This window comes from Grosmannia clavigera, assembly GCF_000143105.1.
Source record: "Grosmannia clavigera kw1407 unplaced genomic scaffold GCSC_173, whole genome shotgun sequence".
Classification (NCBI taxonomy): domain Eukaryota; kingdom Fungi; phylum Ascomycota; class Sordariomycetes; order Ophiostomatales; family Ophiostomataceae; genus Leptographium; species Leptographium clavigerum.
This window is the reverse complement of record NW_014040765.1, coordinates 2,148,210-2,160,270: the sequence shown is the minus strand read 5'-3', so window position 1 is coordinate 2,160,270 and position 12,061 is coordinate 2,148,210. Positions and strand designations below refer to the sequence as shown.

General features: G+C 50.0%; 6 protein-coding genes across 6 annotated transcripts; 4 read left to right on the top strand and 2 right to left on the bottom strand.

Moving 5' to 3' along the window:
• Positions 1 to 180: 180 nt before the first annotated feature.
• On the top strand, positions 181 to 1,161 carry CMQ_7324 (uncharacterized protein; the record flags this gene model as incomplete). The annotated part of the gene is made up of 1 exon (XM_014314329.1): positions 181 to 1,161. One exon carries the CDS (start codon positions 181 to 183, stop codon positions 1,159 to 1,161), a length of 981 nt encoding a protein of 326 aa, XP_014169804.1.
• Positions 1,162 to 1,383: 222 nt separating this feature from the next.
• On the bottom strand, positions 1,384 to 2,347 carry CMQ_7601 (mitochondrial large ribosomal subunit; the record flags this gene model as incomplete). Its single annotated transcript, XM_014314606.1, has 2 exons — positions 1,384 to 2,073; positions 2,300 to 2,347. The coding sequence occupies 2 exons, from the start codon at positions 2,345 to 2,347 to the stop codon at positions 1,384 to 1,386; spliced, it is 738 nt and encodes a 245-aa protein (XP_014170081.1).
• A 234-nt stretch (positions 2,348 to 2,581) lies between these two features.
• CMQ_7301 (glutamyl-tRNA synthetase) lies at positions 2,582 to 4,864 on the top strand (the record flags this gene model as incomplete). The annotated part of the gene is made up of 7 exons (XM_014314306.1): positions 2,582 to 2,970; positions 3,033 to 3,485; positions 3,542 to 3,664; positions 3,718 to 3,823; positions 3,892 to 3,962; positions 4,034 to 4,095; positions 4,152 to 4,864. 7 exons carry the CDS (start codon positions 2,582 to 2,584, stop codon positions 4,862 to 4,864), a joined length of 1,917 nt encoding a protein of 638 aa, XP_014169781.1.
• Positions 4,865 to 5,673: 809 nt separating this feature from the next.
• Positions 5,674 to 8,842, top strand: CMQ_7264 (duf1665 domain containing protein; the record flags this gene model as incomplete). The annotated part of the gene is made up of 3 exons (XM_014314269.1): positions 5,674 to 5,976; positions 6,050 to 7,480; positions 7,931 to 8,842. 3 exons carry the CDS (start codon positions 5,674 to 5,676, stop codon positions 8,840 to 8,842), a joined length of 2,646 nt encoding a protein of 881 aa, XP_014169744.1.
• Positions 8,843 to 9,159: 317 nt separating this feature from the next.
• CMQ_7462 (2Fe-2S iron-sulfur cluster-binding domain containing protein) lies at positions 9,160 to 9,840 on the bottom strand (the record flags this gene model as incomplete). Its single annotated transcript, XM_014314467.1, has 1 exon — positions 9,160 to 9,840. The coding sequence occupies one exon, from the start codon at positions 9,838 to 9,840 to the stop codon at positions 9,160 to 9,162; it is 681 nt and encodes a 226-aa protein (XP_014169942.1).
• A 586-nt stretch (positions 9,841 to 10,426) lies between these two features.
• CMQ_7329 (mitochondrial fusion protein) lies at positions 10,427 to 11,927 on the top strand (the record flags this gene model as incomplete). Its single annotated transcript, XM_014314334.1, has 3 exons — positions 10,427 to 10,675; positions 10,741 to 11,207; positions 11,294 to 11,927. The coding sequence occupies 3 exons, from the start codon at positions 10,427 to 10,429 to the stop codon at positions 11,925 to 11,927; spliced, it is 1,350 nt and encodes a 449-aa protein (XP_014169809.1).
• Between the last annotated feature and the right edge of the window lie 134 nt (positions 11,928 to 12,061).

The following is a 12,061-nucleotide window of genomic DNA, read 5'->3' as shown; positions in this document are numbered from 1 at the left end:
CCGCTATGGCATAACGGTAGATAGATAGTACACGAGCATTGAGTATGTAAGATATCTTGAAAATATGAGTGTGGAGAAATGCCTTCAAATCCACGTGACCTGATGCCCCACGCTTAGAATGAAGGCCTCCAATTATTGCCCTTTGCTGTCAGTTTGCTCGGAACATCTTCAGTCGTCAATATGGCACCTCAACTACCTCCAATTTCAACTGGCCGGGCCTCGTCTCTTTACTCACCGTACTCTCCCTACTCGAACTTTCATCTACCCTCTTCGTCTGATAGCAGCGATAATGGCGATGACGGTACACTCCCGTTTCCGGCTGCACTCCTACGAAACGACTTCCTTACTCCGGACTTTGAGCCTACTGCATATCTCTCTTCCCTATTTCCATCTGAAGAGGGCACTACTTCCGAACAGCGCCACCAAACTTTAGAAGATTTGCGAACCGAACTTCGGGAGCGCAGCAGTGCTATCAGTGCTGAGCTCCTTGAGCTCGTAAACGCAAACTACACAAGTTTTCTGAGTCTGGGAGATGAGCTTCGCGGTGGTGATGAACGAGTAGAAGACGTGCGTGTTGCACTCTTCGGCTTTCGTCGATCTATGGAGGACGTTCAAGGTCGTGTTAAAGAACGCAGGAGAGCCGTCAGTGACGCCTCCCGTGATTTGGGCGAGATTCAGGCAACAATCAGTGCCGGCCGGAAGCTTCTGGAGATTGACGACCGCATCACTCTTCTTGAGGAACGCCTCGCTATAGCTGCCGATACGGGTACGACCACTGATGAGAAGCTGGCCGGTATGGACGTCGGCATCTGGGACACAGACGAAACGGATGACGAACATATCGACGAAGACGCCCTAAGCGGACGCGCCAAATTCTATGTGGGAAATAGTCCGTCGAAGTTAGCAATGCTCGCAAACAATCTGATTTTGTCATGTCGTGCTTTGAAGTATTTAGGGCCAAACCTGGTATTTGCAAAGTTGGCAGACGAGAGATTAGCAAAGTGTCGGGAGACATTATTGCTTGACCTCAACGCTGCTCTTAAAGAGGCCCGAAAGTCCAGCAGCGGCGGCACTGGACAGGCAAGGCTTCTGAAGATTCTTGCGGTATATCGCAAGATTGATGGCGAAGACGAGGCTGTTCGAGTACTAAAAGAAAGATAACGAGTTTCAGTGGGAAGACATGATAGAACGGGGCTGACTATTTGCATGTGTGCGATACGCAATGGATAAAATTGAAATCAACAATGCCGTGAACAGTGACCGGGTGATTCCTTTTGATTGATACTTCCGTAACTACAAGATACAGGAGACATGCATGCGCACAATATATTACAACAGCATAAGGCTGGTTTTCAAGCTGTCTGCTAGGTACAAGCTGCCCCCCTACATCGCTGTGGAAAGGTGAGCAGGTGTTAACTTTTCGTCTGTTGGGTTGAAACCCCCACTGAGGCTGATTCCAGGACCATTCGTAGTGCTTAGAACTACCTCGTCGACAGTCTTGGGTGTCGTGAGCTCAACCTTGCGCATATCCTCTTTGATCTTGGCCATGAACGCCTTGATGTTGTCTGCGATCATCTGTGGTGTGAATCCCAACTGGCCTATTGCCATGCGCACCACGCCGGCACGTTCTCGGTAATTTTCGGTGCCTGCCATCTCGCGCATCTGAGAGCGAACATCATTTGTGATCGTCTTGTTCTTGATGTTCGGCATGAGGCCGTGAGGCCCCAATATGGGGCCCAGACCGGCTTTCATAAGTACCGGCGCGGAGTCAATGTGGCAAATGAGACGGTTGAAATTGATTTCTCCAGCCTTAATCGTAGCAATGAGCGTCTCCTCGCCCACAGCTACTGCGCCATCTGCTCGCGCTTCCGCTGCGACCTTGCTTCCTTCTTTGCAAACAACGGCAATACGAAAGTCGGAGTTACAGGGGTGTGGTAGCCTGATGCGATCACGCAGGACGGCGCCGTCTTTGTTCGTTTGTAGTTTTAGTGCAACATCGTAAGTCACACTGGCAGGCGGGCGGCCAACTTCCACGGCGCGAAGATATCTGAAGCACCACCATACGATCAGCCTCTGTATTTGGTATCCCAGTTAGAGAAACGTATTGAGCCCACCTGATAGCATCACACAAGGAGTACTGGACGAGCTTTGTTTTTTCGTGGACTCGGAAAGCCTTGTGCTTTGTCTTCTTCTTCTCAGATTTTTTTGAGGCTTGGCGCGTTTGAAAGGCGTAGGAAATGAATAGCTTCGGGATGGAACTGCCATGGGGCCGTGTTGAAGTCAAGATTGTCGGGTTTACAAAAAAGGCGAGGCACCGACCATTTGACGCCATCTTGCCCGTTGACATTGTGGTAAACTTGGTGACTGTTCGACGTTGTCGAGGCTCTAAATTTCTTCCACTGTTATGCCTAAATTTCCAGGCTTTATTCCCGTTATCTTATCGAGGCAAAAGTTTTGTAAATAGGGCCTGTTAACCGTAAGATACCCCGCTCAAATGTCTTCAACAAACCCCTCTATTGCATGAGCTTTGACTGCACACCATACAATCTGCAATCCGCCGTTCATACTCAAATCGAGCAAAATGAAGGCTGAGGACGTATCTTCTCTTCCGGAGAAGCTTTCCGGCGATTTTCGGACCATTGAGCCCTACCTGGTAGCGTTGGACAAGCATCTCACACTTCGTACATACATCTCGGGTTATACCCTCAGCGATGTCGACGCAAAGATTTGGGTAGCTCTGGCCGACAACCGTGTCTCCATCTCCTTCATACGCCGTGGGACTCTTTCCAACCTGAAGCGCTGGTTTGTCTTTGTCGAGGAATGCCACCCTGAGATCCAGGCTGGCATAAAGGCGGCCAAAGCAGCCCAGCACGCCAAGGTGGCCGCTGCCAGCAAAGCTGGTGGTAGCTACAACCTTGCGTTGAAGGATGCTGACAAAGGTGTCGTCACACGCTTTCTCCCCGAACCATCGTAAGCAACAAGACCGCGTTACTTTTAGGTACAAAACATAATCTTACCGTGTTGCCTACAAGTGGCTACCTTCACATCGGGCATGCCAAAGCTGCCCTCCTGAGCGACTACTTTGCCCGTCAATACAACGGAACTCTTCGGCTGCGCCTCGATGATACCAACCCTTCAAAAGAAAAGGGGGAATACCAGGATTCCATTTGCGAGGACCTCGAATTGATGGGAATCAAGGCCGACAAGCTGTCATATACATCGGACTACTTTGACTACCTTTATGATATGGCTTTGAGAATCATCAAAGAAGGTGGTGCTTATGCAGACGATACAGACCAAGAGACTATGCGAGACGAGCGGTTCAAGGGAATCGCATCGAAGAGACGGGAGCGAAGTGTGGAGGAGACATTGCGCATATTTGAGGAGATGAAGAACGCGACCCCTGAAGGCGTTAAAAACTGCATCAGGGCAAAGATCTCATATGATGACAACAACAAAACCATGCGAGACCCAGTCATCTACAGGTCCGATATATAAATACCACCATGGCCCGCAGTTGAATTTGCTGACGACTTGATAGAGTGAACATTGAAACAGCTCATCATCGAACCGGCACGACATGGAAAATCTACCCGACATACGACTTCGCCTGTCCTGTTACCGACAGCCTTGAGGGAATCACCCATGCCATGCGCTCCACTGAGTAATAATTTACCAATGCCGTGTTTGTTTGCTGTGCCGACTGACATGACATAGATACACCGATCGCAACGCACAATATCAGTGGTTCTTGACAACCCTGAACCTGCGCCAAGTACACATGTTTGATTTTGCCCGCATGAATTTCATCAGGACATTTCTTGTATGTCTATTTTTTTACACAATATTGCAGGGATCATGATCATCTTACTAGAAGCTAATCGTACGCAGTCCAAGCGCAAGCTGGCGAAGCTGGTTGATACCGGCCGTGTCTGGGGCTGGGACGATCCTAGGATGCCGACGTAAGTTGCATATTTCGGACTAAATATTTTCAAACTGGAGTCAAGAATATGCTAAGAGAATCTCGCTACAGGATTCGTGGCGTTCGCAGGCGAGGCATGACCATCCCGGCGTTACGCGATTTCATCCTCAAACGTGAGTTCAGTGTGGCCATCACGTTATACTGGTACATCAGACTGACGCCTGTAAAGAGGGTCCGAGCCGCAGCGTGACCACGATGGAATGGGGCGCATTTTGGGCGACGAACAAGAAGGAAATTGATCCCATCGCACCACGGCATACTATTGTCGCGGCAAAAGATGCGGTCAAAGTTCGCCTTACTGGATCTGACGCCCCTGCTGAGTCCTTCACGGCCGAAAAGCCTTTACACCCAAAAAACAAGGATGTCGGAACGAAGGCGGTGGTGTTTTCTTCGGAGATCATCCTAGACCAGACGGATGTGAAGCTAATGAAGGTCGGCGAGGAAGTCACGTTGATGGCTTGGGGTAATGCGTTTGTTCGCTCGATTGAAGGAGGCGATGGCGACAGCCCCATCACAAGCGCCACGTTCGAGCTAAACCTCTCCGGGGATGTGAAGAAGACAGACAAGAAGGTGACGTGGCTTTCTTCAAAGGGCCAGAATTTCGTCAGCGGCGAAGCATGGGACTTTGACTACCTTCTCACCAAGAATACCCTGGAAGAGAATGACAATTTGGAGGACTGTCTGACTCCTGTTACTGCGACAGAGGAGGCCGTCCTCGGGGGAGAAAACATGTCAGAGCTTAAGAAAGACGATATTATCCAGCTCGAGCGTAGAGGGTTTTACCGCGTCGATAAAGGGCTCAATGACTGGAAAGAGGGCGAGGCCGGGTTGAAGGGTCCGAGAATTGTCTTGTTCGCCATCCCCAGCGGCAAGTCTAACTAGAATTGATGTGCGGGATGGCAAGTCATATGCATCTTGAATGTCTGCTATACATACATAGAAGCTCAAAAAACTTGAGTTTGGCAGTGTCTTTTTAGCGCCATGCGAGCCATTGTCAAAAGGTAAGATATATAAAGTGCATACAGGTCTAGGCAACATGGCGCAGCAGTTCATTTAAGATAAGCCATGATAATCTAAGCAAGTCAATTGATCATAGCAGACTCGTATTTTGGCAAAATTTCCACATTTAGTGTGGTTCGCGACCGGGTTTCTAGTCTTTGCGCCTCCGGGCGTGTATTGTCATTGGCCAGCATGATGCAGCTCACCGCCTCTGAAACCATGATCTGTAATGCGTACCAGACCGATTGTCAGGAGTTGGAGTTGGGACAGCATCAGTGATCGCTCAGAGTATATCTGAACGTATAGATCACCTCGACGTACAGTTGCTGCTGCTGCAAAAAAAAGGGAGTAGTAACATCAAACTCCCATTGCCTATATGACCACCAGGCTACTATTACATACGTATGGGACAGGTTTATGCATAGTATGATCCCAACAATACTTACTAGAGTACTACGTAGGTGTCGAAACTCCGTAGTCCGTACTCCATATGTGTATCTGTTAATACATTGCTGCATTGGGGGCAGAATTGCCCCATGGGAGTGCCTCGCAAAGTGGAGAGAAACCCCTGTTGCCTAATCGAAACTGTCTCAGATAGGGCGACCGTTGGGGGCAACCGAAGCTTATTTAACCTCCGGACTGGCCTCTTCAGCTACTCACAATGAGCAATAGACAAGCTTTCGTTCCTCAAAATGGCGGACCAGAAGCAAGAGTCGCCTGTGAAATTGCCGAGCTTTGGTCGGCCTCGGCGTTATGGCCTTAACAAGTGTTTTCCCCAAGTGGACCTTTTTGAATATGGGCGTGGAATGCTAAGCAAGGGCGTTACGCTGCGTGAGCGACGTATGCTTGACTTCATAGGCACCATCACTGACAAGCCCGATTGGCACCGCAAAGTGTTTGACGAGGCCATTGTGGAAAAATGGCGAAATGAAGCCAGGGATATGCCTCGGGTGGCTGATAACGACGTTTACATGTCTGAAATCATGTTCGACAATGTAAGGCACCTTCCTCCTTTCCAGCCCAGTTGCAATAGTGACAAAGTGAAACGAAACCTAATGTCTGCTGCAGTGTATTTCCGAAATTCGTGATAAAGCTACTCGGTTCGATGTCACGGGGCTCGTAGGTACGCTTGATGCTGAGCTTGCGGTGGTGAAGTCAGACGTGGCTGTGTCAGAACACCTGGCGGCGCAACTACGCCAGCTTGCCGAGGTTCTAGAGAATGCCCCGGACACCCAAAAAGACTGGCATCCTGGTTCGGACAATCAAGTTCTCGACCTTCTTCACCCATCCTTATTCCCTGTTGTCTTCGGTAGAACACGCGCGCTGCGAACGGGAAAGGTCGGCCTGGATGACGCTGCATCGTTTTCGGGAAAAGGAGAACTAACTTCCGACGTCGAAGAAGGGGAAAGGCTCAGGTGCGGTGAAGACTCATATCAATGGCTTCCCTCAGATGTTGTGCTCAGCGACTCTGGAGCGTCCATCACAAGCTACATAAACAACCTCCGTTATGAGCATCACAGAGAGCTTTACAAAGTTTTGGAACAATTCGTTGTCGCAGCTGTACCTCTCTGGGAAGAATGCCTCTCGTGGTGGAACGACCGCCGACGTTTTACAATCACGGATACCAGCGACGAGGATGACTTCTTTATCCCTGAGGGTATCGAATACACCATTCCGGACCAATTCAAAAACAGTGACGGTACCATAAATGACGAGTACAGGTTCGAACCAGAGTACGAAGACTGGGAGATTCGACATGGAGTACTCAAGTTTCGCGAGCCAGACTTGCCATACGAGCCATTTGAAAAGAAGGTGGACCTTGGCAGCCGTTGTAACTTGAAGGAGAACTTTCCCAAAGGGTTGCAGATAATTTTTAAACTGGCCAATATTCATCTCACCCCCGACAAGCCGTCGTATGCAGGTGGCACTTGGCATGTCGAGGGAACGGCATCAGAATGCATCTGTGCAACAGCCATCTACTATTATGACGAAGAAAACATCACCGAGAGTCGGCTATCTTTCCGCCAGGAAGTGGACGAGGAGAACATGAGTTACATTCCGGCACAAGGCGCCTATCGAAGCCTTGAGAAATATTTTGGTGTGGTCGCGGATGGCAATACGGTCCAAGAACTGGGTAGCGTGGTAACGCGAGAGGGGAGGCTGCTTGCTTTCCCGAATGTGCTGCAGCACAAGGTTGGCTCATTCAGGCTGAAGGACCCAGAGAAGCCTGGACATCGCAAGATTTTAGCCATGTTTCTTATCGATCCCCACCGAAGAATTTTGTCTACCGCCAATGTCCCACCACAACAAAAAGACTGGTGGGCAGATCACGTCAGGCAAACACCTGCGTTCCAGAAACTGCCTCCGGAGTTGTTCAGTGAAATTATTAACTCGGTGGATACGTGCCCTATCAGTCTGGACGAGGCCAAGGAGATCCGTAAGGACTTGATGTTTAGTCGGAGCGTCCTCCGTGAGGAGCAAGATGAGTTGCTGAACGAGGTACGTAAACCCCCCCACGACTCTTATTGGGTTACAATACCGACTATTTCAAAGACTACATATTCGTTTTGTGAGCATTAGCTTTAGTGCTTGTCACCGTTCTCACTCTCCATCTGTTGAAGAGTACCATGAAACATAAAAAAACAGTTCTCAGTAGTCGTTTCCTTGTTCTTTAAAGGAACGATTAAGGTAGTTGTAAATATAAGCACAAATACGGTGTAAATAAGCAGCATAAAGCAAACAGTACGGAGTACTCCATATTCCGTATCTTATCTTACTTTCGTTTTAGCTATCTCACCGCTTTTAAAGTATCTTATAAGAATTCTGCCGCATTTTCCACTAAAAAAACATTCTTCAGTTAGTAGACATCGGCAGAAAGCAATTAGAATACTAAAGACGACATCTTTAAGCAGCATACAAACACTCAGTATGGAAAACACTGCGACAAAGAGGCGACGCGGGGAAGAGCCCTCAAGGCAAAAGAGTGACCGTTTCACGAAGAAGGCCAAGAACCTGCCAAATGCACAATACATCGACTCGGAAGCAGATGCCGGAAGCAATAGCCAAGATTTTCAAGCTGTCAGCCTGCTTGACTCTGACGATGACTTGGACAATGCAGAGGTCGACGACGGCATGTCCACAGATGAAGGCGAAGACTCGGAAGATTCTCTAGATTCCTTGGCCCATGTTCCATTGCGGACATCCTCTCGAAAGCGTCGCCAGTCTCCCAACAAGGGCATGAAGGATGCTCCGTCTGACGACGACGACATGGGAGACATGTCCTCTATAGACGACAGCAGCGACGAGGGATCGAACCGGGCTGGCCCCAGATCCAAGCGCAACGACCCTAGCACATTCTCGACCTCTTTGCAGAAAATTCTCGGGACAAAGCTGTCTACATCCCGCCGATCGGATCCAGTCCTTGCCCGCAGCGCTGCCGCACGAGAGGCCAGTCGGCGAATTGTTGATGCGGCGCTTGAGGAGAAGGCAAAAAGGCAGCTGCGGCTAGAAAAGCGAGTGGCACTGGAGAAGGGCCGTGTGAAAGATGTATTGATTGCATCGAACGCGAGCGGTGCTGAGTTTGGTGATGCGACAAATGGGGACTCCGAAACAACGGCAACAATATTGGAAACAGAGCGCAAGCTACGCAAGGTGGCACAGAGAGGTGTTGTCAAACTCTTCAACGCGGTGCGCGCCGCGCAGGTCAAAGCTGCTGAGGCCGAGAGGACAGCCAAGAAAGAGGGCGTCTTGGGTATAGACAAGAGGGACGCAAAGATTACGGAAATGAGCCGCAAAGGATTTTTGGATTTGATTGCATCCGGCGGTGGTGGCTTGAAAAAGGGGGGGCTAGAGGAGGCTTAGATTTGATCAGTTCAATGTACTTTTGTCTGTCATCCGCTGTTCTACAAGCATCTGCACCTGCTATTGTTCCGTGTTCGCCGAACCTACTTCCTGAGTTGCGTGTTTGCTATAGCCACCCTGAACATTGGGGTATTCCATACCATACATGCTTCAGCCAGCCAAAAATGGCCGTGTCTCCATTAAACATAAAAAAATGGTTCAATGCCGTTATTTCTAGGACGCCATTGTTCCGCAATCCATGTGATAGCCGCTGTCCAGTTCCCATGCCATAACCGTTTATCGTCAACAGAATATGTCTGTACGCCCCCACCTAACCTCTATACACTACTACTGCCTGCGGTCGCTTTCGACTGGAAATCGCTGGCCTGCAAGTTTCTTGTCATCGATGGTAGCCGGACAACTAAACCATCTAGGTCCTTAGACATATGGACCTGGCACCCTAACCGACTCGTCTCGGTGAGCCCAAAAGCTAGGTCAAGCATGTCGTTCTCGTCATCGTCTGGCTCTGTCATCTTATCGTAATAATCCTCCCCCTCCACGACGACGTGACATGTGGAACAAGCACACGAACCGCCGCATGCACCCTCCATCTCGAGATCATTTGCCTGGGCAATATCTAGTAAATTATCACCCTCGGCGACGGCAATCTTGTGGCTGTCGCCATCTTTGTCAATGTAGGTAATCCACAGCCTAAGAAGCGTCAGTATGAAAGCTTCAGGGGTTTCACTAGCCGACCCAGCATACTCTTCCCCGGGTCTCGGCTTGTGTACGTGGCCATGCGATCTACTCGAAGTTGACGTAAAGGTGCGCGAATAGACAGATGGAATCACTGCGGCCCTCTGCGGTACTGCACATAATGGGTGGTCAGCTTGAGGACAAGAGCAGGATTGGCAAGTCTTCCTACAAATTAGTGCCGCACGCCGAAACGGTGCATGGAACAGACCGCATTGGCGAGTGGTGCGCAATAATCCTTCTGTGAGAAATTTCGCTGCAGTCATAGCTGTAGCGGAATACAATAATTTGGGGGGGATCTTGTATAAGAGGGCAACGGTTGCTGCAGGGAATGTTCGGGTTTCCCACAGCATATGTCGCAGCGATAGGGCCCAAAGTTTCCGCCAACTTGCCTTTTATTCCTGCAAGAACGGACTTCAATTCAAAACCCACGCTTTTTTTGCTTTCGCCTTTTTTTGCTTTCAACGGACACCTTCATCAGCCAATAAGACGTAAGATACAGCAGCCTCACGCAGCTGGCTTGCACGTTAATCCGTCCCCGAGTCTTATCTCCGAACCACCCCAGAGTGGGTTGGCCGTTGATATCAATGCCTTTTTTTTTTTTCGTTTTTGTAGCGGTGGCTGGATTAGCATGAAACAGCACGTCCCGAACATACGCCAGAATACTAGACAGAATCGTCGTCTACCATACGAGGAATGGCTCTACCAAAAGAAGGGGTAAACCCTCTCCGCCCTTACTATATACCTCCCTCTATCGGCGATACATCAGACCCGGCCACCCATAGCCGCCCTCTCCCAAATGGCCTTACACGAGGAAATACAGTGGGGGGTTACACGCATAAAGCGCGGGACATGTTTGCAGATATCGACTACAAGGAATATCTGGCAGATCCGTCGCCATCTGCTATGCAGTCGGTTCGGGATGTTGTTGATGACCTCATCTGGCGGTACACGTCGGTCCTGATGGCACAACCCTTCGAAGTGGCCAGGACCATACTTCAAGTTCGCAGCCATGACGACGTTCTCGCTGTTGCGGTCCCTGACTTGGAGCTCGCAAAACAAGAGATAACACCTTCTTATGAAAGCGTTATGCCAAACTCTGTTAGCATTGTCTCCAACCGTGCCGTGAAGGAGCGTTGTGCAGCTTTGCTAATGTTGTATGCTAGTTCGCCGGCTATGATTCCGATTTAGACGAGCCCAACTATTTTGCACCGAACGTGCCGAATCCCTCGTCCACCTTGTATCCGGCTCAAAGGCAAAGGAGTTCACCTTCATTGCCGCCGTCACAAGTTGCCAACCCAACGGTGCCGCTCCCCTCTTACAGACTCGAACTTCAAAAGGCGAATTCTATTGTCGAGGTCATATCGCAGTTGTGGCAGAAAGAGGCTGCTTGGGGTGTCTGGAAAGGGACCAATGCATCCTTCCTCTACACTGTTGTGCAGTCCCTCCTTGAAAATTGGTCAAGGAGTCTACTCAGCGCTTTGTTTAACGTCCCAGACCTAGGTCTGAAGGATGACGTCGACCGCTTGATCGATATTGCGTCTCCATACCCTTGGGCGTCTCTATTTGTTGCAGCGGCAGCAGCTGTAACCACAGGCCTGGTTTTGTCGCCTCTGGACCTTGTCCGAACAAGGTAGGTAACGACTTCTTTGCTATTTGCCAACGCATCGTACACGGGATTCTTGAGCATGGCGCTGTCGTACTAACAAGTGTGGAAAGGCTCATTTGCACACCAACATATCGCCAACCGCGACGAGCACTCTCTCTTCTCCGCAACTTGCCCTCCCTCGTGTGCTCGCCGGCACTGGCCATTCCCACTATTCTTCACTCTCTTATCCACCCCCTTCTGACACTTTCTACACCTCTCATACTGCGATCGCAGTTCTCGATTGATAGGGTTGCATATCCTTTTACGTTCTCAGTTGCAAAATTTTGCTCATCATCTTTTGCGCTGTTCGTCAAGCTGCCCCTGGAGACCGTGCTGCGGCGAGGACAGGCTGCCATTTTGAACTCGCCAGAGTATGTGCAGGCCCTTGAACCGGCACCGACAACTGCTGGCAGCGAAATGGCGCAGTCGACGGGCATGGAAACTATTGTGCCACTAGGCAAGTACATGGGCATTTTCGGAACCATGTACCACATTGTTTCTGAGGAGGGCCGCGTGCCTGTCTTGGACCCGCTTCAAAAGATTAAGCCCCATTCGAGGAAAGCGAAGACAAAAGTCGCCCAGGCTGTGTACCGACAGGGCCAAGGCATGGAGGGCTTATGGAGAGGCTGGAAAGTAAGCTGGTGGGGATTGGTCGGGCTGTGGACAGCGGCTACAATCGGCCATGGTGGCGACGGCGAGTTCTGATGACAATGTATGCATACCTGGCGTGGTATCTTCTACTCACCAAGACTCAGAAGATGGAGCTTGGGCTGACCAGCGGGAGTTCATTGCGGCCATCAGATTACGATACCATGACAAGGCAACGGAGTTACGAAATC